The following is a 25,715-nucleotide window of genomic DNA, read 5'->3' on the forward strand; positions in this document are numbered from 1 at the left end:
ATCTGGAAAACAATTCCTATCTTGCAAAGTGTGTGTTATAGGGTATCATAGTGACAGTCTGCATGTGAATCATATATAAAACAGAATATGACATTTTCAACTTTTCTCGCTTTATCCTTGCATTGTTTCTGTAATTATTGAAGGTAAGAGCGTAATAATTTATAAAATGACTGGCCCTTGGAATTTTTTCCAAGGATTTTTCCCCATTTGTTAAAAGGAGCATATTCTCCTTCAATCCTGGTGAAATAACAATAGTATTAAAGCTTTTGCGCTTTTATAAAATTGGATGCTAACATAAGTTTCATTGTCTTTTTAAATTAGACTTTTGTACGGCTTCACAATCAAAAAACTGGGCAAGAGGTAGTGTTTGTTGCAGAACCAGACAGCAAAAACATCTACAAATTTGAACTGGACACTTCTGAGAGAAAAACTGAGTTTGATTCAGCCTCTGGAATATACACTCTTTATTTGATCATTGGTGACGCCACCCTGGAAAACCCAATCCTCTGGAATGTGGTATGTTAGTCCAGTCGTAGAATGCTTTACCTGCTAGATTGGTGTCAATTAGAGAAATTGAGGAGCTAGCTATTGTGTAGGCTCAAGGAATTAACTTGATCAAGATCTAAATAAAAGAGACAGAGAGAACATCATGGATCAATTTTTGCCCATTTCTATTTACCCAGTGGCCAGCTTTTGAATCTGACTTATATCCCCAGACTGGAGGGCAGTGTCTGTCTTTCATGAGACAATTAGCAACAACTAGCATTTAAGATGTGTTACTGCCAAGAGGTAGGAGTCCTTAATATTAGTAGGCTTTGGTCACCTGATCCATCATGAACCTGTCAAATTTCCAAAATCACCCAACTTGGCTATTAAAATCACAGGTGCTCACAGCAAATTCCAAAACATAAGTACCTTGTGGAAAAATATTTCTCTCTGCCTTTCCTGAATCTTTTTCCGTTTAATTCCAATGGATGATCTTGAGTTCTGATATTCTTGAGAGAGGGAGAAAATCTTCTATCGATATTTTCCATATAAGGCTATTCTGAAAATCGGTGATATCATGTAAGGCAAAAGAGGATTACTACCTTGATAGTAAACCTTATTAAGATAAATTATTCCTATTTATGTATCCTTTCTATTATTTAAATCCTTTCAGACGAGGTATACAGATACAAAACCTATTACCAGTACTATGTGGTAGTAATAGCCATGTTAACCAGTAATCAAAGGCTTTCCAAAACAGCCAGATTTTTACAAGCTTTTGGAAGGCCATAAGATTGGATCTGTCTTGCCTGGTAAAGCAAGCAGTTCCAGAGGAGGGAGTGTCTTCTGATAACAAGGCACCTTTAGCTGTGAATCTCTGCCCAACTGTATAGAGTAGGCAATTTCTATCAAGGAAAAACAGTCTCATGAATATAGCTAGGACCCAAATCATATAAAGGTAGCAACTATCAAACTATCTGAGGTCTTAATCTTAAGGCTGGGTTAAGTGAATTGATATTTTTTAATTATTTATGGAAAGGTAAAACAATCAAATATAAATAACCTTCAATTAGCATCTGCCTTTTTTAATTCTTTCCAGGCTGATGTTGTCATCAAATTTCCAGAAGAAGATGCTCCATCTACAGTCCAGTCAAAAAGCCTTTTCACTCCTAAACCTGAGATACAGGTACACTTCTTGTTAGGGCACTCTGTTTCACTGCATTCTCCATTTGGAAGACCACTGCTTTTGATTTATTTAACTTAACTTTGTTAGCAAGCTTGGGGTAGTTGTAGAGCAAGAGTACCAGTTTCCATCTCTTCTGTCCATGAATGCTTTTGCTTTTTTTGCTCTTTTTATACTTGGATTTGAGTGCTAAAATTAATATTATCTGCCATTACAAAAAAACCCATATGTTTGCAGACTATAATTAATTCTTTTGTCAGTAGAGCTGTATTTTTTTGGTAATTCTTAACCTGAGTATGCATGTGTCCATAGATGGTTGCAAAACTCAAGAATAAGATATTGAGTTTTCTATTGTTGCTTCAAGAATCGCTTTTTAGCTAAAGAAAGTTGAAAAATAATGCCCTTACACCTAGAAGTGTCTTACAGCACACCTATCCTTTTCTGCACAGTTAAATTAGCATTGATTATGTATGGAAAAGAGCCTTACTTGAATATGACAACAAAGGAAAAAAGGAAACATTGGTCATTTCCCCACTAGAGATTTATAATGTCTTCAAGAATCCTGCTTCTAGTTCTTGCATAGGCATGGAAATCAGCTGGGTAACCTTGGGCCAGTCATTCTTTTCCCAGCCCAGATCAATGCCTGACTTGCATAAGTCAGCTGATAGATAAAACCTCTTGTTGTATCATTCACCGTTAGTTTTGCTATAAGAACTAGGTGAATACAATATAAAAACAGAGTTTGCAATCAGGCAGTGCAGATACTAGGAAAACAACACTAATGACTCAGTAGAATCTAGGTTATATATATGTACAATGATAGGTGGATATCTTGACCCAGAATTTGCCGTCTGCTGAGACACACTGCTCTTCTGATTTTTTTTTTCCTGGAATTCCTCTTCACTAGCATTTGTTCAGAGAACCTGAGAAGAGGCCTCCCACTGTTGTATCAAACACATTCACAGCGATGATACTCTCCCCACTGCTTTTGCTCTTTATACTGGTAAGTATTTCATATACACTTTCTAATTAGTACTGAATTTCTTGCCATTACTCAGCTGCTGAGTTTTTCAGGCAACTGAAGAGCAATATTAAATACAGTATAACATTACTAATTTTTCATAAAATAGGTTTGTGAAAGATTTCCTAGGGTGAAAGTTTAAAATTTTCCTAATTGGTATCTACCCCTCCTCCAAATTCCTGCCTCAATTTGAGACGCCCGTTTTAAAAGACAGTCAATAAAAAAAATTCAAGGTTCATTTGCACATCTGAAGGAGTCAGATATTTTGAAAGGATTTAAAGCAATCTGGGATGTTCTTGAAGTTGATTGGTGAATGTTATCCTCCCTTAATGTATATTTTTGCCATTTTTCAGTGGATAAAGATTGGGGCCAATATTTCTAACTTCAGTTTTGCTCCAAGTACCATTATTTTCCATCTGGGTCATGCAGGTAAGTGCCAGAGAAATTCCTCTCCATTATCCTTTTTTTCTGTTGGCTTTATAGGTAAGAGCCTGATGACAGATGAGCTCACAGCTTAATAACTATAATGGACATAATGACACTACATCCCTCCCTTTTGTCCATTTTTCCCCTAGCCTATCTTTCAGAATTATTCCAGAATGGCTAAATGCATGTTTGCCATCAGTTTTAAAAGCTGTCATTAGTTTCAATGTCTTGTATGTAGATACATTTGTTAGTACAAAATGTTCTGAGTTTGTATTTTGGGCATCAGTCCTTTGGTATGTATGACCTTGTGATGCTTTGATTTTTGTACTCTTCTTTATGTACCTTGATCAGTGCCTAAATTTCTCATCAGTCAGTGTGTGTTAATTTGTTCAGAAACAACTATTGACTTCTTGCATTCCTTGGAATATGCTACTTGGCTTTAACATTCTAAATTGTCTAAAATTTTAAAAAGTTGTAGGCCTTCTTATCTTGAATTGTTTCTTTGTTGTCTTTTAATCTTAGAAAGGTTCTTTCCTTTCATCTTCTTCATAACTTCATATTTTCCTTATGACCAGCATTATTTTTTAAAAAACTTTAATTAGCCAATTACTGTGTTTCCCTGAAAATAAGACCCTATCTTATATTTTTTTTGAACCCTGAAATAAGCGCTTGGCCTTATTGCCATACGCTCAAAAGCCCGATTGGGCTTATTATCAGGGGATGTCTTATTTTGGGGGAAACAGGGTAGATATTTAAATTTTTCATTTGACTCTTTCATCAATGATTCTCACTTTATTATATGCGTACCACTGGTGGAATGCAGGCATCCCTGTTAACTATCCAGGACATCCTGGTTTTCAGCAGCTACCATAAAAGATATTTCTACCATAACTCACCAATTTAGCAAAAAGAGGAGAGAGAATGGGGCATTCCATATGATGCTATCCTCTATTCTAACCTCCATATGTTCAGTTGGGAGGCTTGAACAGTAGCTGTCTTTCTGTTTGCTTGAGTACAGCTGTCTACATTATCTAGGACTGTTTTTATTTGGGCTCATAATCATAGGGAGCTTGTATTCATGGTCAAAGGTACATCTCCTACTTGAATGTGTATGCTTTGGAAACAGTCTACAAGCCTGTTTGCCTGACCTTGCTTTCTTGGCCTTCTGTGGTGTTCAGACACGACACACACTTGCAATCTGTGTAATTTTCTACATTGGATATCATGGAACATTAGATGAACATAGTGGCGGTATGTGTCAACATAGCATGAAGTGTTCTCAGTGTGACACCTAGACAGTATATGCCTGCATGTTCCACCTGGGACTGAAATGGGATTCCTATGGCATTCAGAGGAAAGTGGTGTTGTTGTCTTTTTTTGCTTTAATTTATATGCCGCCCTTCTCCAGAGACTCAGGGCGGCTTACAATGCGTTAAGCAATAGCCTTCATACTTTTGTATATTTATACAAAGTCAGCTTATTGCCCCCACAATCTGGGTTCTCATTTCACCTACCTTTGAAAGGATGGAAGGCTGAGTCAACCTTGAGCCTGATGAGATTTGAACTTGCAGTAATTGCAAGCAGCAGAAGTTAATAACAGTGCTTTAGTCCACTGAACTACAGGCTCTTGTTGGATTGGATTCTCTGGTTGGTTGATTGGATTCTCTGCAACTTGCAAGCCCACACATAATATGAATGCATCTGTACCCAGGTTTTTGTTGGAAAAGCAGAGAATCATGAAGAAATTGGTCAAGTGATGGGGTTAGGGCTGCACATGAGAGACGCCAGAAAAATGCAGGGATTCACACCCAAAAACATACTGGCTACCACAGAACCATATTTTTCCAAGAATCATTTGGTGAGACACCTCTGTCTCACATGGAAAAGCATAAACACATACAGTTTTACATATGTACAGTATATAGAGAATATTTAGAACTGCCTGTAAATGTATATATTTCCTTTTTTAATAGAGAATAAGTAAAACATAAACTGATAACATATGACCATCTTTTCTTATGAACTGTCTCTCTATAGATCTAACAGACTAGCCAACAAAAAAAATACATAAAACTTTTTCCTTCTTGTTGGTCTTGTTTTAATATTTGCTTTCTTCTTCCATGTTATATAATGAGCCAAACATAAAAAATAAAACAAGCACAGAAATTTGAATACCATTGCAGTAAATGAGTACTTTTTGAAGATAGTTGTAAATGTAAGCTTTATATTCCAAGTTAAGTTATTTATACTTTGGTTCCTTTGAATTTTTCTCAGCGTTCAGTATGACTCATTTAATTGCATTCTGTCTGTAAATGTCAGCATATTGTGTTAAAAGGTTGATTTTATTTCATTTGAGGATTATTTTTGTTCCACTTGCCTTATTTATGCCTACCCTGTTTCCCCGAAAATAAGACATCCCCTGATAATAAGCCCAATCGGGCTTTTGAGTGCATGCGTTAAAATAAGCCTCCCCCCAAAAATAAGCCCTTCCTAAAAATATTTAAACACAGAGCTGGAAATCAGGTAAGATGGCAAGAGGAGCCCCATCTTGCTTCACGCACCCCAAAATAATAAGACCTCCTCGAAAATAAGGCCAAGTGCTTATTTTGGGGTTCAAAAAATATAAGATAGGGTCTTATTTTTGGGGAAACACAGGTATGTGTGTGGCTAGGATTGCTTTTCATATTGGAAGAATCATGAATCCATCCCTCCAGGTGAAAGATTTAGTATTTGCACCTGGTAAACGAGATCCTCATATTCCCTTTCGCCAGCTTCCTTCTCTGCCAGTCAGTTTTCTTATGGTACATAATTAAATGTTTGCACTTGAAGAGAATAGTGTTTTTCAGAGATTCTGGAGCCTTGGTTGTTATCTACACCTTAGTGAAGTATTGCAACAGTTACTTAATGTGGGTACTTTAATTGATTTAGTTACAGTTTAGTAGATAGTGCAGGGAACTGACAGACTGGAATTACTGTGAAATGTTTTTAAGGAAATCAAATCTTACAAAGTATTATTTGGCCATTTTTTCCCTAGCAATGTTGGGGCTCATGTACGTTTACTGGACTCAGCTCAACATGTTTCAAACCCTGAAGTACCTGGCTCTCCTTGGCAGCCTCACCTTCCTAGCAGGCAATAGAATGTTGGCTCAAAAAGCAGTGAAAAGGTAAGAGTCAAAAATTGGATTTCCTTTTCTTTTTTCTTTTTACAAAAAAAACCCCAAAACCCTAGTAGTGATATTAAAGGAAAACTCAAGTATGTGCTATTAGCAATAAATCCGTTGCTAAATTCCTAGCTGTGCTTTCCTGATTCATCAATATATCTCACCTTATGTAATAGTTGAAACATTCTAGGCTTTAATTCCATGTTCTGACTTTTGAAGTCAGTCATTTAAGGCAGGCATTCTAACTGTCCAAGTTATGAGATACTGTTTGGAATGGTTTCTTTTTTAGTATAAGTAGTCCTTGGGTTACGACCACTTGTTCACCGACTGTTCAAAGTTACAACAACGCTGAACTAATGGTACTTATAACTGGTCCTTGAAGATCCAGCAATTGCAGTACCTCCATAATCACAGTCACATAATCATGAATTGTGTGCTTGGCAACTGGCTTGCAGTTACAGTGTCACAATACCCTGCAGTCATGTGATTACCATTTACAACCACCTCTGCCTGTGTTACACAAACAAAGTCATTAGGGAAGCTGGCAGGAAAGGTTACAAGTCATTCCTTGTAAGTTGTTCCTGCCTTTTAGTGGTAACCAGAACTGCTGGGATTGCCATCACTAAACAATGGATTCACATGAAATCATCAGTGGTAGGTTCCTCCCAGTTCGGCCCGGTTCTGCCGATCCAGTAGCGGTGACGATATGACATCACCGAATCGGTTCTGCCGCTCCCCCCCACCCCCGCATTATTCTTACCTTTTATTTGGCCCCACCCCCAATCTATTCCTGCCTCCTGAGTCCCAGCTGAGGGCTAGAGGGAAAAAAAACTGTTTAAACTCTTGCTGCAGGACTTCAAAGGGCCGCCCTACAGCTGATCAGTATTAAAAGAAGACAAATGAGTAGACCAGTGCCTGCAAAAATAAATGGGTAGACCAGTGCCTGCAAAAATACATTAGATCAGTGAATGCAAAAATAAATGGGTAGACTGGTACAGCTCTGCAAGCAGTTAAAAGCCTGGTAGACCAGTACCTCTGCTAAATCCTAAAGAATTGTCACATGACCATCGAGTCATGCCCACAAAATAAGCCACGCCCACAGAACCAGTAGTAAAAAAAAATTAGAACCCACCCCTGGACATCATGTATTAACATCACATTGCTTAGCAACAGAAATTCCATCCCCAGTTGCTGTTGTAACCCAAGGACTACCTGTGTTGTAATCATCTATAGCAAAGAAAAAAATTATGGTCCTTTGTACGTGTCTACATTCTAGTTTTCAGCTTCCTTCACTATTAACAATGCTACCTAGGGCTTCATGCATTTATAAATTGAGTGACATCTAGAAAACCATAGATTTCCCATCGGTAACATAAGGAATATCTTTTCTGGATTTCTTCTTTTTAAAAGTTTAGAAGCTCAGTGTCATTTCTCATAAAGTTTCCAATGTAGTAACTCAAATCATTTGCAGGACCTACAACCTCACTTTACTTTCTAAATGCTTGCCTTTTTTAACTCTGGAAAAAAAATGTATAGGTTTGCCTTCAGAAAATCTTGATGGTCATTAGGCATTCTCAGGGTTGAGGCAACCATGAGGTTAGTAGCAAGTTAGTATATCTACCTTATATAGGTAAAATTTCTTGCTGCATGGAAAAGTCATCATAGAGAAGTAATTGTCTTGTGGATTTTCTGTAGTAGTGAGTTATTAAATGAGGAAGCAAAGTTTCTAAGTTATACCAGGGCTTCTAGTGGCAATAACCAATACAGGTAGTCCTTGACTTACAACCACAATGAGCCCAAAATTTCCGTTGTTAAGCAAGGCAGATGTTAAGTGAGTTTTGCTCCATTTTATGACTTTTCTTGCTGCAGTTGTTAAGTGAATCTAGCTTCCCTATTGACTTTGATTGTCAGAAGTTCACAACCATCATAAATATGAAGCAGTTGCCAAGAGTCCGAATTTTGATCACTGACCATGGGGATACTGAAATGGTTTAAGTGTGTGTTTGGGAAATGGCCATAAATCATTTTTTTCAGTGCTGTTGTAACTTTGAACGGTCACTAAACAAATGGTTGCAAGTTGAAAACTGCCTGTAATAAAAATGCTTCTTGCTAATATCTGTTATGCATCAGAGCTAACTTTATAATTGTGCTCTTTGTCTCTTTTACCTGATTTATTCTCTGATGACTATTTGGTGAAATTAGCACAATCATGTTTTTACCTACATTAGTGGCTGGCTTAAAATTCAGCCAATATGGCAGCATAAATTCTCCTATGAAAAAATGCCAATTCTCTTGATGCTCACTCAATCTCTGTAGAATTTCTGGAAGCCTGGTTTGCATGCTTCTTTTGAATGTGTTGTCAGTTCCTAAAGTAATACTTCTTTCCACTTCACTGTCTGCTCTGAACTTTAATTCCTTTCTCCTTTTGGCAGGATCGCTGCAGAACAGAGCAGTAGGTTGGCAAAGTATAGAACGCTACGGTAAAAAGGGGGTATACTAGTGACCAGCCCTTCCTAGAAGTAAGGGTCTTTGGCTGTTGCTTTTCCTAAGCATGGTGGCTGCTTCATTTTATGCTTATCACTGTTGGGGTTGGAGGGGGAACCTTAGCAGGAGCCACTGCCACTCTACCTATTATGCTTCTGACGATTGCAACAGGAACACTTGCATGATTTAGCTATCTATTTTGAGTTTATTGTTTAACTCCATTACAGTTCCACATTATTAAAAACAGTCAATTGCTGGAGAAATTGCTAGCAATGCTTAAGACTTCTAGATTTCTCTAGACTTCTCATTTTTATGTCTTCCACAACTCTTGCTTGATCCATCCACCCATATGCTGCTTTTGCTTTTGTTCCCAGCCCAACCAATACAAAAATATTTTTTCCGGAAGCAAAGAATCAATATTTGTATAATTTAAAAAGTTGAGAATCTTGGGAACAAGATTCTTGGAAACATCTTGGGATTTTGGAATAACATGGCTGAGTAAGTCAGGATTAAATTGAAGCAAATTGTTGGGCATGCCTGTTTCAGTTTGTTCCATGAAGTTGGGTAGCCTGTCACAGTATCTGAATCTATGTTATCTATAGCCCTGCATGTAATATTTTGAATTTTCTCTTTCTGCCTATTTATTCTTATTTGAAAAAAGGAGCCCGGTGAGCTGGGTAGATTTTTGTCTGTTTGTTGCAGTTGCTTTTATACTGCATATTTTGTTTGTTTGTTTGTTTGTTAAATTTTTATGCCTCAGAGTCAAGGTGGAGTACAGCACTTGGGGAAGCAGAAATTCATCATAAACAATATAACATTTTATTTAAAACATACAATGTCTAAAAATCCACCAAAGCAACAAACAGGCATCCAGCCATCCTATTACCAATTAAAACTATGTTTAAATGAAATAGTTTCCATGACTTTCTTCCAGGCCAGTTTCACATTAGTGGATAAAATGTTCCATAACAAGGCACTAACAAAAAAGATACAGCATCAGTTTCTAGACTGTTCTGCCTTTCAAAACATCATGTGCCTCAGAGACTTCATTAGATAGAAAAAAAAAATCAGTTTGGAGGAACTGGTACCAAAGGTGTCTAGGAGCTGAACCATTAAGAACTTTATAGGCTAAAACAAATGTAGGTACTCCTTGCATAATGATGGTAGTTGGAATTATGAATTCCACCACTAAGCAATGCAGTCAAAAAGTGCAATGTTACATGACTATACTGACTTACATAGCAATTGCACACTCCGGTTTTGATCATTAACTGAATCACATGTGGTTGTTAAGCACAACATCATAGGATTGCTATTTGTAATCCTGCTGGGTTCCCCATTGACTTGCTTGTCAAAAGAGGGCGGCTAAAGTCAAAAATGGCAATCATGTAACCGTGGGACACACTGTGACCTTATTGCCAAGCACCTGAATTACATAATGAGATGGCAGGGATGGTGTGACAGCCAAAACTGTGAAGACCGGTCATAAATCTCCTCAATGATCACCATCATAACTTTGAATGGTTGCTGAACCAGTGGTCATTAACCAAGGACTACCTGTATTTTGAATTGGATTTTGAAACTGATTGGCAACTAATGCAGTGATTAGAACACTGTTGTTCCATTACTAAAACAATTCATACTTATTAGGACCTGGCTTTGATACTTAGGACCAAGCATAGTTCCTTTCTTTTCTTTTTTTAATGTTTTATTAGTTTTTTATTTTTAAATATACATCAATATCAATACATGAACAGTGTGGTCCCTGGGCACAATTCATTTTGATACAAACTTCAATAATGATAATCATAATAATTGTTATATTAATCAAGCTTATTGCTTAACGCATTGTAAGCCGCCCTGAGTCTCCGGAGAAGGGCGAAGAAGGGCAGCATATAAATCAAATTTAAAAAAAAACAAAACTTATATAGTCCTAGTATTAAAATACATGGTTTTTTTAAGTAGTTATTCAATATTTCTATATTCCATTTTAATGCCAATAATAATGTAAGCATATATGGTAATACCATCTTTCCCCTCTAATCTTTTCCATCAAATTATTCCTTATATTCTATTATATAAAGAGGGGAAAAATTATATCTGCTAATATTCCCCCTATTTCTTATTTCTACCTCTATTCTAACTTCTAATCATCTCACTATTGCTAATCCTAATATTAATACACATGTTTATATGAGGCATAGCCCTTCATTATTCAGTTGTTCAAAGTCACAGTACGCTATTCAAGTACCAGTCTTCACATTATTTAAACATACCTTGTAGTACCCTTTTTCAACCTCCAATCTTTCCATCTAACTATTGCTTCATATAAAGGTGTGTATTCTTATTTCTACCTCTATTCAAATTTCTAATCAGACCATCATTATACGGTATTAGAAAAAAAGAATATATATTCTTTTAGATAGAATTCCTTTCTATATCATCTCTCGCCCGTTTTAATACTTAAATTCTTATTCGTTTTTTGGCTTGCCTCCCATACTCTTCTCTTGGATCTTTATCTCTATCATCTATATCTTCACCATTCAGACTGAATATTTCTCCCATCTCTATCCTCCTAAGCTGCCAGGTCTCTAGAATATCCACCCAAGCCCCTATCTCCCTTTCAGAGGTATCTTCCCACTTATCCGATTCCATTTTTAAATCTCTTAAAGTGCTTTTCCCATGGTTTATTTCATCAGTCATTATTATCTTTATCATTTTATTCCCATCTTCTTGCTTTGTTTGCTGGTTTGTCCATTCTGTCTTTCTTCTGTTCTTTCTGCTATCTCCTCTCTTTCCTGGACTCTTTGATCTTCATTCATCCTCAGTTGTAGCCGATAGTTCCTATTTTCCCATATATGCCTTGCATTAGGTACTTATCTCTCTGTGACTCTTTTCCATAATACCCCTAATGCTTTGAAACATCAACACCATTTCTCTTGAAATGTCACTCCTTTCCCCCTGATGAAGCATCTTGTCTTAATTTAATAAGTCCCACTCAGTAATCATAGTACTTTACATCTCAGAATTATTAATCAATTCCATTTAAGTAGTCCAGGAAGCTTCTACAAGTCAAAAGTCACTTTGCTTTACTTAAAAATCTTCCTTATTCTCATAAGAGTCTCCAGTAATCATAAAGTAACTAGTTATAGAACAGTAAGTGTCACCACAATCCTCCAGATGAATGTTAATTCTCTCATCTAAAAGTTTTTCTAAACTTGTAGGGCTGTGGTATATTCCATTCATCAGTAGAGGGTGCCCTCAGCTTAGGTTTCAGAGTTTCAAGTCTTATAGATTTTAATTAATCCAAATTTAATTCAGTTTATGGAAGCAAAGTCAACTATTCAAGTAAATTCAGGTAGATAGTCCAGCATTTTTAATGCCTTTCCAAAACAACGCCTGCCCAATTTAAAAATCCAATTTTCTATGTTTTAAAAGGTCTTTAGCTTTTCTCCCCTTAGTTCCTTTCTTTCGGGTCTAGGATTTTTCTCTCTCTGGTAATGTGCTGCTTTAAAAAATAGTTCTAAGTGTCTCATTTCCTAGATTTTCCTCTTTCTTTTTTTCTTTAAAGTTAGGGTCTAAATAAAAAGGAATCTTCTTACCCAGCTCCAAACACTGTTCATCTGCACCATTCGTGCATGTTTGTTTGTTGCTTCAGCTATCCCAGCTTCGTGGCAGCCATGATGGCTGCCTCTTCTCATTGAGGGAAGAAGCCCTGAGTCCAGCAGGAGAGTTGCTGCTCTCCCCGAACTACAGGGTGCCCCTCTTTTCTTCACCCCTACAGGGTGGTTTTAGCTCCTTTTGGAGCCCTCCAACAGGAAAAACTCTGTGTGGGAGCACAGAGACCCGTTCCTCACATCCAATACCACGACATCAGCCAGAAGTCAGGACCAAGCATAGCCTAATTGCATGCTGTGGAATGCATGAATTACTGTTATGATATCTCCTATTTATTTATTACAGGAACACCCTTGAAAGCTAAGTATACTAAATTAAAATAAGTTGTGCTGCTTAAATGAATTAATAAATCAGACTAAGTCTATTGTTTTTTGCAACAATATGGAATATTGGATGGAGAGTGGTGCAGTGGCCTAGAGGTGGAGCTCTCGCCTCACAATCAGGAGGGTGTAAGTTCGATCCTAGGTAGAGGCAGATATTCCTCTGGGCACAATGAGAATATATCTGCCGAATATAACCCTGCACTGGCAACAGGAAGGGCATCCAGCCAGTAGGCACTCAGCTCCATTCAGTTGCCCACAGTCCACCCCACAAGGGATTATGGGGTCATTAAAAGATGATGATGATGATGATGGAATATTGGATGGAATCAAAAGAGAGAAATTGTAGGTTGATAGGTGAACCTGAGTAAGAAGATATTACTTTGACCAACCATTGTCTTCATTTCTGATTTCTGCATTAAGAAAGTATTATAATGTTTGTTTAAAATAGAGTTTTTCAGGTTACTGATTTTAATATCACATTTCCAGATTTTGTAGTTATGTGGTCACACAAAAATATAAATTTTGCATATACCAACAAAAATATTTTGAGGTAATATAGATTATGGATATAAAAGTAAAGAATATAAATTGATGTATTCTTGTCTGCAATAAGGATATAAGCATTTAATCTTGTAAATTCCAAGTTTTACACTTTGAATCTCTGTGTAATGAAAGACAGGTATTTGAATTCCAGTTCTATAATTTTCTGGAAAACACAGCTGTCAATTTCATAGATTACATGAAGAATTAGAAATGTTGTAGGACAATATAAGCTTATAACAAGGAGGGTTTCAAACTTTGCAGTACTACAGTCACCTAAAATGATAAATGAATGGAAATGACTTAGGAGTTAATTGAGAGCCAGTTTGCTGGATGGGTTTAAGGCAGGGGTGCCAAACATGCGACAATACGTTGTCATCACATGATGTATCACAGCCTTTTGCTGAACTGGGGGTGGGCGTGGCCAGAGCATGATGCATCCAGCCCATGGGCCGTGAGTTTGACACCCCTGGTTTAAGGCATCTGGATAGAAATCAGGACACCATGAGTTCTAGTCCCATCTTAAGCAGAAAGCCAGCTGGGTGTCAGAGAGCGAGAGAATAAACACACTTAAAGATACATCGGATTTCACAGGGGATTAAAGTTGGGGAAGAAATTAATATACCCACATAAAAGATATGTAACTCCCTTGACTGTTCATCTTTACTTTTTATTGAAGAAAAATAATTATGCACTCTAATACGTGGGAAATTTAAAACTATGCTAATATATAGTCTTCTCCAGGGGTGGGTTCTACTTACCTTTACTACTGGTTCGCATTGCGCGCGCTCTTCTGCGCATGCACAGATAACCTATGATGACATCCGGATCAGTGGATGGAGCCTCCCGCCGGTTTTACTACCGGTCCTTGCGAACCGGTCCAAACCGGGGGCAACCCACCACTGGTCTTCTCCAAACACTTCAAAGATGATGATCTACTGCTAGATACCGTAGTAGAAATCATCAGGTGTTGATATCCAAAGATGGCTAAATATTAGGTTTAATCTTCTCTTAAAACACTGAGTTTTGTTCTCCACTAGACCCACACAAATGTTATAAAAACTCTCAAATCTTTGCTTCTCAGCTTGTCTGCACAAACCTGGTCAGCTTTAAATTTATTTTATTTTTTTATTTTATTTTATTTTGAATTTGTATACCGCCTTCTCCCTGAGGACTCAGGGTGGTGAACAGCCAAGTAAAAACATCAAATACAAATATTAAAATACAGTTAAAAGATATATATAAATTTGGCCCCATTAATTAAAAACAATAAACAAAACAATTAAAAACACTTAAAAAATTAGGCCAGCCCGGCTTGCTGGAAAAAGAAGGTTTTAAGGGCACGGCGGAAGGCACTGAGGTCATGGATTCTCCTTATCTCTGGGGGTAACTGATTCCAGAGGGTAGGTGCCCCCACAGAGAAGGCTCTCTCCCTGGGGGTCACCAGCCTGTACTGTTTGGCTGATGGCACCCCGAGGAGGCCCTCTCTGTGGGAGCGCACGGGTCGATGGGAGGTCGTCGGTGGCAGCAGGCAGTCTCGAAGACAACTAGGCCCTATGCCATGGAGCGCTTTAAAGGTGATAACCAACACCTTGAAGCGCACCCGGAAGACCACCGGGAGCCAGTGCAGCTCACGCAGGAGCAGTGTTACATGGGAGCGCCATGCTGCTCCCGTCACTACCTGCGCTGCTGCGTTCTGGACCAGTTGGAGCCTCCAGGTGCTCTTCAAGGGGAGCCCCATGTAGAGAGCATTGCAGTAGTCAAGGCGAGAGGTGACGAGGGCATGAGTGACTGTGCACAGGGAGTCCTGATCAAGAAAGGGCCGCAACTGGCGAATCAGGCGAACCTGACAAAAGGTCCCCCTGGTTACAGCCGTCAGATGTTCCTCCAAGGACAGCTGCGTATCCAGGAGGACTCCCAGATTGCGAGCCCTCTCTGTGGGGGCCAAAGACTCGCCCCCAATAGTCAGTGATGGAGTCAACTGACTATATCGGGATGCCGGGAACCACAGCCACTCAGTCTTGGAAGGGTTGAGCCTGAGCCTGTTCCTCCCCATCCAGATCCGTACAGCCTCCAGGCACTGGGACATCACTTCAGTAAATAAATGATACAATTTCCCTCTTAAGTGATTATAATAGTTTAGGGGTGTCAAACTCTCAGCGTCACATGACATATCGAGACTTTTTTTCCCCTTCAGTAAACTGGGTGTGGGCATGGCCAACACGTGATGCATCCAGCCAGTGGGCCCTGAGTTTGATAGCACTGTAATAGTTAAAAACAGGATATATTTTAAAGCAATACCCCTAATTTGGCAAAGAAAACATGAAACTATTAGGTGAGAAACAGTGTGGTGAGAGAAATACATATTTTGTGGTATTTGTTTTAACCAGTATTTATTAGTGGGACTTAGTTGAAGCTCTTATCACACTGGGGATTACGGATAATTTTTAAAAGTGTTCTTACATCATTATATTCCAAAGAAAAATGCCTAAGAATCATGTTATTTCCACTATCTCTTTATTAAAAGTAAGTAGATATTTGGAGATACAATCTCAGTGCAGTTTTACAGATGAAAATAAGCATCTAACTATATTGCTTTATATATCATTTATGTAATGGAATTGAGTTTATGAATGTCATAATTTAAGAGTTTAGATCCTGTTGTCATAGCCATCTCATCATTTCCTTCTGATTCTAATTTTTATACATTTAAAGTATTACAAAAAGAATGTTCTATTTATTTTAGAATCGGAAGATATTTCTAAGATTTGTGTCTTTTTAGTTTTATTTTAATTCAATTTTAATGTAATTATTTGAACTTGATAGACTATGTGTGAGTTGTAATCTCACCTTAGGCACAAAAGCCAGGTGAGTGACTTTGGGCCAGTCATTCTGTCAGCCCAATCCACCTTACAGGGGTATTGTGGGGAAAGTGGGAGGAAAAAGGAGTATTAAGTATGTTCATTGCCTCATTTGTAAAAATGATAAAAGCAGGATATAAATAAAATAGATCCATAGGTGAATATGTTATTAAATTTAAGTTGTAGCATTATGTACACACATTAAGAGATATTCCAAATATAGTATGACTTGTAAATTCAAGTTTGCATGATAAATAACTGTATGCTGCATTAAAATCTAGTTTACTATGTATTCTTTGTATTCTTCAGGTTTTAAATTGGGCATTTAAAACATTAAATTTCACTCTCCTATTCCAAAAAGAGATAACTGCTTCATAAGTGAAGAACTCTTCAACATCAAGAATTTTAACTTTAAGGGGATTTCTTTGTGTCCTTCCAGAACACGCTAATATCAGAAGAACAGAGGAACAGAGAAAAAAAGACCCTTAAGTAAAAAAGGAAAGGAGCCAAAGAACAGTTTGAAGGCCAGAAACTGAAGTGTGGAAAATAATTGCCTGTAATATTAAAAAGTGTTTTTAAGAAGAAAAATACTCCCACATGTTGTGTTTGCTTGAATGTGTAAGTACTTTGATTTGTGGTACAACCGCCTTGTCAATCAGTAAGAACTTTAGAAACAGATCGGCTCCCAAATTGTCATTTTTTAAAATCTTTTTTCTACCGCCTCCTTCATGAAATAAAGAGAATAAGACAAAAGGTCTAGCCAACTGCAATTGCTTTTATTATATTGTGATTCTCTAAAGCAAACATTATCAAGCTTATGCTTCAAGAAGAGCATTTCCATATTTTGTGTGAAAATGCAAGAAAAGTTTGGATGATAAAAAGCAGTTAAAATACACTTTGAAGAATCAGAAAACCTCTGACATTCTTTACACACTATCAAGACTGCATAGCAATAAAAAACTGTCCATGGTGCTGAAACCAGAAGTCAATGAATGCTTTCCATTCAGCACTTCTCAGTTTAAACTCGCAGTACAATCCCCATGTTTTCACTATATCAGACAATTCAATGACATTGTTGATTATGGAGTCTTAGTAGAATAAAAGAATTTGGATATAGCATTTTGCTACAGCGGCCATTTATTTTTCAAACTGAAATGAGGCTAGTATACATTAAGCATTCTTATCTGGCATAAATTAAACAGGAAACAATTCCACATATAAACATTTGCTTTCAATTTGTTGAAATTGTTTATAGAAGAAGATGAGATTTCAGTAATATTGGTTATGAGTGTTGTTGTCCTGTTCATTTCTTTCCACAGCTTTAGAAGTCTTAAAACACACACACACACACACACACACACACACACACACACACACATTCCTGCAGTTTATGCTAATCCTGAGAATGGCAGTGACCAAAATGAGAAAGGGAAGGGATGAAGTCAGTTTACAGTTCCATCCCTTTGATCAGAACACTGGTAAAATCTTCTAAATTGTCATACTGAGGCCTGGGAAAGAAAAGAAAGAGATCTTAGTGTGACAAAAGTGTGGCTGCTTTCAGTGGAACACAGTTGCTTCCAAGATAAGGTACTAGGCTCCAGCAACAGAGCACTTATTCTGATCAAGATAAAAAAAACCTGTTCTTTATTTGTCCCTTTCTTGAACAGTAATGAGTATTCAGTCAGTTTCTCCTTCTAAATGTTTTGAACTTAAGCCATCTAACTAGGTTGTCTAGGTAGAGATGTTTTCCATTGACTAATGACGCCAGGAATTTATGCAAATTATGTTTTTCCATGTCAAAAACTACTTAGAAGCAGTTCAAACACAAGCAGAATTTAATAGACTAATCACCTTAATATATGCAAGTTTACTCAGAGTTAATATACAGAGTAAACTTTTGAATGTGCACTGAAGTACAGTGAACAGAGATATGTACAAATTACAACTCATTAGAATGTGTTTTGTTGCAGTCATTACTATATAAGCTATACAAGTCACTAAAGTAGCAGTTGCACATTCAAAATGTACTGTATGTTACAGAATGTGATTGTTAGGTATTTATAAAACTACTTACCCTTGATTCTGTAACATTGCTCCCAAGAAATTCCTGAGTACCATCTGTTGGTGATAGTGACTATCCATCATAATGCTATCAGACTGGCGCCTAGTCAAGATTTCATGTTGCTCATCTCCCAGGCTTTCTTTCCTACAAAACGACCAAAATGATTGCTACAGAGAAACACACTATAGAGGAAGGCATTAGTCAAGGGTCATAGGCAAGAGCTATTCCTGCTTGACTATCAGCCTCATAAATTGGCCTTGAAAAAGTTATTATTTAATATAGCTATTTTTGAAGGCAATTTCTTAAGCTAAAATAAAATTCTTTTAATGCAAATTCCGGTGGTCTTCCGGGTGCGCTTCAAGATTTTGGTTACCACCTTTAGAGCGCTCCATGGCTTAGAACCAGGGTACTTACGGGACCGCCTTCTACCACCAGTAGCCTCTCACCGGCCAGTATGCACACATAGAGAGGGGCTCCTCAGGGTGCCGTCGGCCAAACAGTGTCAACTGGCAGCCCCCAGGGGGAGAGCCTTCTCTGTGGGGGCACCTGCTATCTGGAATGAGCTCCCCCCGGAGATACGGAGGATCCCGGATTTATGCACCTTCCGCCGTGCCCTCAAGACCTATTTATTTCAACAGGCTGGCCTGGCCTAACTTCCCTTTTAATTGTAACTTTTAAAATTAGTTTTAAAACATTAGGGGTGTTTTAAATTGTTTTGGGCCAAATTATTTAATGGGTTTTTATATTGTCTTTTAAATTTTGTAGTTTGTGAGTTTTATCTTTCTGGCTGTTCACCGCCCTAAGTCCTTCGGGAGTAGGGCGGTATATAAATCTAATGAAATGAAATGAAATTTGGATTAGAAAGATGAATATTTTTGTATTATAGATCAGATATAGCCCCAGATTTTTCCAAGGATATAAGGAGTGAAATGAGAGCTCCAGTTAAGATACTATATAAATTCAAATTTCCTCTAGTGAATAATTAAGGCCCTCTGCAATATAGCAGACCTTATAATAATTAACTCTTTATTGCTAACTTATATTTTTGGCCATGTCTGATCAGAAAAATATCTGTTGCGGCTGTAAGACTTTGTCACCACCACTAGGGTTATCCTGTCTCTGCATTTGACAGTCAAGTGGAGGCTTAACTGCTACAAAGTTATGGTAAATAATGTATATTCATTACACTTACTTAAATCTTTTCCCAACTATGCCCTGTAATAACTTCCGCATTGATACCTTTCCTCGGACCTTCCGGTAACTGTCAGTGAATATGGCATCTGCATGACGCTGGAGTCTAAAGAGATAAAAATGCACTCATTCTGATGCAGTGCCCACTTGCAAAAGACCATTATAAGAACAGTTCCTGTTGATGGAAAAGGCAGTTCTATATTTCTTCAAAGCTATACTATCTGAAAGGAAAAATTCTATGCATTTCCAATTTCTATCCCTTTTGGACAACAAGTAAAATGCTAAATAAAAATGAGTTCATTGCATACTTTCTTATATTATGTATAACTTGTTCTTGGAACTTATGAAGTCAAAATATGGAACACCAATGTGTGCCCTTTTTATATGTTGTAGCACCTAAAGAGGTTAAATGGCAAAACAGTATCTTTTCCACAGGAGTATTGTGTCTGGAAATTTCTCCCAAGACAGGCCGAATAGATCTTGCCAAGTTTTAGGCAGATAGTTGAAAGCACATTTTCCAATGTCTTACCTTGTTTTGAATCATGTATTTTGATCTTTTGTGAATTCATGTATTTCTAATTGCTAAATTTTAAAGGCAGAAAAAAAGTATAAACATTTCTCTAAACATTTTTAATTGAAGTTCTTTAAAAAAAATCTGACATAATGTAATACCTTAGTGGCTTTCTGTTTCACAACTATAAATACTATTTACTGCATTCTTTCATGGAATCAGTCCTCATAATCTGTTGAAGTTCTGACCACTGGAGCAAACAAGGGTACTTAAGTCGATGGATTTTAGATCTGATTGAGCAGAGCTAAGGTTGTGTTACTTATTTTGACATTAATATATCCACCTTTTTTCAACAGGGCTGAGAAAGTTTTCTACTTGTTCTTCTACCGAAAGATTGTGGCTATGCACAGGACTAATTTCTTGTAGTTGAAAGCTCCCTGCTTTGCCAGAAATGGATATTGGATTATATCTAAAGCAACAAACAACAATATTAGAAACAATCAGAATAAGGCAAAATACTTCTCATTCTATGGCATGTTGAAGTAAGAATTAGACACTCCTGGAAGGAGGAAGGAAAATATTGCTACAGATCCTCATTTTGGGGCTTATTGAGTGATCTGAGGTCTATCGAATAAACTCTTAAATTCTTATCGTCTTTTTCAGTCAACCCAATCAATTGCATAGAATTGTGGATATTGGGATAAAATAAAGGGAAACACATCCATTTACATATTGATATCTGAGAGAAAAGGTTATATTAATCATTAGCTAATATTTCATTATACATTAATCATTAGCTAATATTCCATACATTATAAAGCATGGTAATCTACAGGTCAATAAATTAACACTGATAAGTATAAACTATTTTAATCTGTAAAATCAAATGGTTTGTCCAAGCATTTTAACTTCGTTCCAAAAAAGCTTATAGTGTTTAGCACGTGCCATGTTACTACAGAGATGATCCTTCTGTTTGAGATGGACTAGTTTCCTCCAGCAGCAAGGAGTCTACTACTCAAGACAGACTTTTCCAATGGAGAGAAGAAACCCAATAGGCTCAGCCCTACATTTTCACTAGCAGAAAATAGAGATGATCAATTACCTGAGTGGTGAATAGAGAGGAGAAGAAAGGGAACACATGACAAAGTGGAGGAAAAGGAAAACAATAGCTCTGTCAAACATCTTAATGTCTTCTAAGGCAAGCTATATAAAATAAAATAAGAATTTGGGATTAATTGTAGCACTTGAAAATAATCACCACAGGGATAACAATTCTGCGTGTTTTTCAAATCTGTTGTAAGTCAACTGAGCCTTCTTTCCTTGGTAATCTAAATTCAATATCTTAAATTCCAGGAAAATTCAATATCTTGCGGGGCATTAATATTCTTTCTGTACTTCAGTCAAGCATTTGAGTGGAGAGAAAAGAAAGGATATCAATTCCTACTGGGGTGTCTTGTTGACAAATACAACTACTGAAAGGTGATTGGCTCCAGAGATTTAATAAATGCAAATGGGATCATCAACAATATTCTAGTTCACAGAATTGTTGTGATGGGAGCACTATAAATGCACTGCATAAGCTGAGATGGAATCCAAAGAACATACATTCAGTTCTGCAGTCACTGAGCATCCTTAGCTATATTGTGTTGCTTTGTGAATTCCTTGTTTTTCCAGCCTTTATAACTTCCACCATGTGAGGTTCTAGCTGTTTTGGCAACACAGGAAACTGCTGTCACACCAGAAATAAAGGGGAAAAATTTAACAATGCTGTGAAGCCTCAAAAATATCCGTATGTCCTTTTTTTGCTTTTTTAAAGTATATTTTTAGCCAAATTCACTTCAAGTCAGATATCTGCTAGTTCAGATATTGGAAGAAAAATATCATTTCTCAGGCAACTCATTGCTTCATGTAGCCCAAAATTCCAGGCAGCCTGCCCTAAATTCATGAGTATTTTTGATGCTTTCAGTACAGGGATTTGAGGAATGCAAATTAATGAAATCATTTTAACAATTGAAACCTTGGGTTTTCAGGCTCCTGTGTTTTAACTGCTTAATCAATTGTACTCTCTTTCCACCATCAATTCTTGTCTTCATTCTTATTTTATATTAAGGCTATAGAAAAATAAACCATTTTGTGATCAGTTTGAGAAAATCTAGGTAGCAGCATACAGCTGACCTAAATTGGGCCTAGTTAGTACTTGGATGTGATACCATCGGAGAAGTTCAGGGCTATTGACTTGACTAGGAAAAAAAACCTTGTCTCAGGAAAAGGCAACAGCTAGTCTAAAAAGTGCTATCAGCTTCCTTCTGGTTGCTGCTATATACAAACAGTTCTGCTACAAAGCAAAACATTTTTGTAACTCTAACAAGCAAACTGCATGGTTGCAATCACCAGGAAGGACATTTTTCTGTTTTTTAATTCTTTCACCAGAGATGTAGGCAAGACTGGGAAAAGGTATCCCAGAAGAAAGTCATAGGAAATCTCTTTTGTAGTTTAGCCAAGAAAACTACATAGACATCTTCATAAAGTCACTAGGATTCACACTATAGACTTTTTAATGTCTCTTCATTTGTGCAGTTCAAGAGATATGTCTGAAGCTCCCCCCTGCCCAGCCCACTCCTACAAGTAATGTTTAGTTTTCCAAAAAGCAGTTAAATGACTTCTATTAGGAGGGAGGTTTGATCCAATCATTCTGCAATTTCAGAAAATAAAAAGAGGAATTTAAATACTTCCCTTCCTACATAGTATTAACTGATAACCTAACAAGAGTTTATTGCCTTTCAGAACCAAAGATGCTATAGTATTATTTCTATTTTGAGAATTTAAAGTAACAGAAATTGTAAGAAAGCCATGTTTGTCCATGATGGCCAAAAGCACAAGGAGTTTGGAACCTTTTCCAACTAATTGCATTAAAAGGCATAAGCTTTCATAAGCTTCAGGTCCTTTCATCAGAGGCATAATCATCATCCCACAAAATTAAAAAAATGAGTTAGTTGGAAAAGATGCTACCAAATTCCTTAAGCAGAAGAGATTACTGTGGTATGAAGAGGCGATAAAACAAGATATCTCTTGAAATAGATATCCCAAAAGATAAATCTAACCCTGTTAGTTGATTTAGTTGACTTCTGACATTGTTCTAAGGACTTGCATAATGTAAATGTAGGGGCAAATAATAACATGACTGAAAGAAAACATGAGACAAGTCATTAAATTATTGTGTCACTGACATTATACAATATTTCTGTACTTTTTACAAAGCACTTCTGTAACTCAAAGGTAACCCCTGCTGAATCAATCGGAATTGTTTCCCATGAAGTGTGTAATATATTAGGACTGCACTGTGAATAAATGCATGTCATAAGAAATGTAGTCCCAAGTGTAGCGTCTATTTTGAAATAAATGGAGATTGCTTTTTTAAAATGTGGGCTAGGAGAGGTCTACGATGCTTTGCCTATGCTTGGTAAGTTTATATGGACCAGATCAGAGTATATTTACTGAAATATCAGTTTCATACTTTGCTTTCCAAATAACAGATTTATAACTTCCTTTTCTTTTTGCCCATTGGCATTTTCTTCTAGGTAATATAAAAGCATAAATATTTACTTATTATCTGGGGACAAATTTTATTTTTAAAAAAAATTGGTATCTCTTTCTAACTTAGATAAGATTGTTCTGGGAAATATTATCCGAGACTTTACATTAGATTTATCAAAATCCAATTATTAATATTCATGTCTCTAATTTACTTCCCAGTGTTAACAATTTTTACAAAATTTGGTTGAAGTTAATTTTCAAGTCAGTATACCTACAATTGTAATCTTACTCAGTCTACAAAATCTCTTACAATTTCATTTTTACACCATGAAACTGGTACTGTATGAAGAAATAACATTATTAATTGTATCAACTTACAGTTTTCTTTGGGAATGATGTACTTTCAGGTCTATAAATTGTTGTCCTTTCTTGTAAATTTTTCTGTTGTTTGTGATATTTGATGAAATGGAGAGAACTCAGTCCAGCTCTTTGGAACTATAGGAGTCTCCTGGTCTTTTATATTTTTATGTCTTCATCCAACCTGCAAATTCCTAAACGTCAGAGGATCAATTACTTTCCAACCATTCCAATAAGCCATATTTAGCATCTCTTACCCTACAAAGAGAGTTACAAGCAGGCACCGGTGGAAGAGCTGAGGTGTCTGACATGCAAATTATCATCATCACCACTAGATAGAACAAATAACTTGCTACTGGTAAATTTTGCATTTCTGAAAAACACCCATTTTTAACATGAAAGCCAACTATGATGGAAAATTAATCATTAGTATTACCTCCTCCCTTTTTTTGTAAAGAGATTTGTTTCTATAATATATTGTATTGCTCTAAATCATCAGAATTACTTCTCTGTGCCTTGGTGTTGTGATTATATGAACATGCATTAGTGTTTTGCAAATATCAACAGCATATGAGCAAGGAAAAATCCAATAGGATTAAAATAGACTAGAGATTATCCAGTCCAACTTTCTAGAAAAGTGGGCATCTAACCTCTATTTAAAAAAAAAAAAAACTTTCAAGACAGTTTGTTCCTTTATTGAAATACTTCCTACAGTCAACAATTTCTTCATAGCATTTAGCTGCAATCCTGTCTTTGTACAATTTTGAACCTATTAATTTTCATCCTATGTTTTAAGCAACAGCAGCATCAACAAAAATCTGGATCAAAATCTGGCAATCTTCACCTATTTGAACATGGCAAATGTCACATTTTACTCATTTCCTCAACTTTCTACTTAATCATTAACCCTTAACCATTTTTGTAACCTCCCATATGTTGTCATTTGGTGGCATTTTTCTTAAACTCTGAGTGACATTACTCCACATATTCCATAAGGAAGGCATAAGCAAAATTAATTAGTATAATTATTTTGTTTAATTTGGATAGAATTATGTTGATGTATCTTAAAATTTCATTTTAATTGTCAGGCTATTGACCCCAACATGTGAAAGGCTGTCTCTAGCTTGAGGAACCTCACCTGGACAAAATACCATCTGAAGAGTTTCTTCAAACATACCTGGAATGCTTCCTCCATATTTGATTGTGGTAATTTCTGAGCTTCCTTCCTCTCATTCAAAAATAGAATAAAATAACAGAGTTGGAAGGGACCTTGGAGGTCTTCTAGTCCAACTCCCTGCTTAGGCAGGAAACCCTACACCACTTCAGAGAAATGGTTATCCAACATCTTCTTAAAAACTTCCAGTGTTGGAGCATTCACAGCTTCTGGAGGCAAATTGTTCCATTGATTAATTATTCTAACTGTCAGGAAAGGAAGGCTAAGCAGCCTTAGTTCTAGGCTGCTTCTCTCTTTGTTTAGTTTCCACCCATTGCATCTTGTCCTGCCCTCAGGTGCTTTGGAGAATAATTTGACTCCCTCTTCTTTGTGGCAGCCCCTGAGATATTGGAAGACTGCTATCGTGTATCCCCTAGTCCTTTTCATTAAATGAGACATACTCAGTTCCTGCAAACGTTCTTCATGTTTTAGCCTTCAGTCCCCTAATCATCTTTGTTGCTCTTCTCTGCACTCTTTCTAGAGTCTCAACATCTCTTTTACATCATGGCGACCAAAACTGAATGGAGTATTCCAAGTGTGGCCTTACCAAGGCATTATAAAGTGGTATTAACACTTCACGTGATCTTAATTCTATCCCTCTGTTAATGCAGCATAGAACTATGTTGGCTTTTTTGGCAGCTGCTGCACACTGCTGGCTCATATCTAAATGGTTGTCCACTAGGA

At 36.9% G+C, this 25,715-nt stretch overlaps 2 protein-coding genes across 3 annotated transcripts in view; one reads left to right on the forward strand and one right to left on the reverse strand.

Annotated features, from left to right (window-relative positions):
- RPN2 (ribophorin II) overlaps window positions 1–16,903 on the forward strand; it is a 36,710-nt gene extending 19,807 nt beyond the window's left edge. The window contains exons 12-18 of one of the 2 annotated variants that reach the window (XM_070941705.1): window positions 322–516; window positions 1,586–1,672; window positions 2,577–2,672; window positions 3,044–3,119; window positions 6,151–6,280; window positions 8,710–8,796; window positions 16,603–16,903. In XM_070941705.1, coding sequence (XP_070797806.1) covers window positions 322–516; window positions 1,586–1,672; window positions 2,577–2,672; window positions 3,044–3,119; window positions 6,151–6,280; window positions 8,710–8,761 — 636 coding nt within the window. In that variant the 3' untranslated portion in view covers window positions 8,762–8,796; window positions 16,603–16,903. The remainder of the gene's footprint in view (window positions 1–321; window positions 517–1,585; window positions 1,673–2,576; window positions 2,673–3,043; window positions 3,120–6,150; window positions 6,281–8,709; window positions 8,797–16,602) is intronic. The other variant, XM_070941706.1, reaches the window with a different exon arrangement.
- A 707-nt stretch (window positions 16,904–17,610) lies between these two features.
- Window positions 17,611–21,109, reverse strand: GHRH (growth hormone releasing hormone). The gene is made up of 5 exons (XM_070941707.1): window positions 21,030–21,109; window positions 20,271–20,396; window positions 19,418–19,522; window positions 18,238–18,369; window positions 17,611–17,671 (listed from the first exon to the last, which is right to left on the reverse strand). Exons 1-5 carry the CDS (start codon window positions 21,107–21,109, stop codon window positions 17,611–17,613), a joined length of 504 nt encoding a protein of 167 aa, XP_070797808.1.
- Between the last annotated feature and the right edge of the window lie 4,606 nt (window positions 21,110–25,715).

The sequence above is a fragment of the Pituophis catenifer genome, unplaced genomic scaffold, assembly GCF_029215685.1.
Source record: "Pituophis catenifer annectens isolate HBS135680 unplaced genomic scaffold, rPitCat1.0.hap2 SCAF_3, whole genome shotgun sequence".
NCBI lineage: Eukaryota > Metazoa > Chordata > Lepidosauria > Squamata > Colubridae > Pituophis > Pituophis catenifer.

Coding starts and splice junctions, on each gene's coding strand:
- GHRH (XM_070941707.1), bottom strand. CDS start 21,109: ATGTTTGACAGAGCTATTGTTTTCCTTTTCCTCCACTTTGTCATGTGT. Junction 20,397..21,029: donor CCTCTCTATTCACCACTCAG/GTAATTGATCAT, acceptor TTGTTGCTTTAG/ATATAATCCAATATCCATTT. Junction 17,672..18,237: donor GCAATGTTACAGAATCAAGG/GTAAGTAGTTTT, acceptor TTTCTTTCCCAG/GCCTCAGTATGACAATTTAG.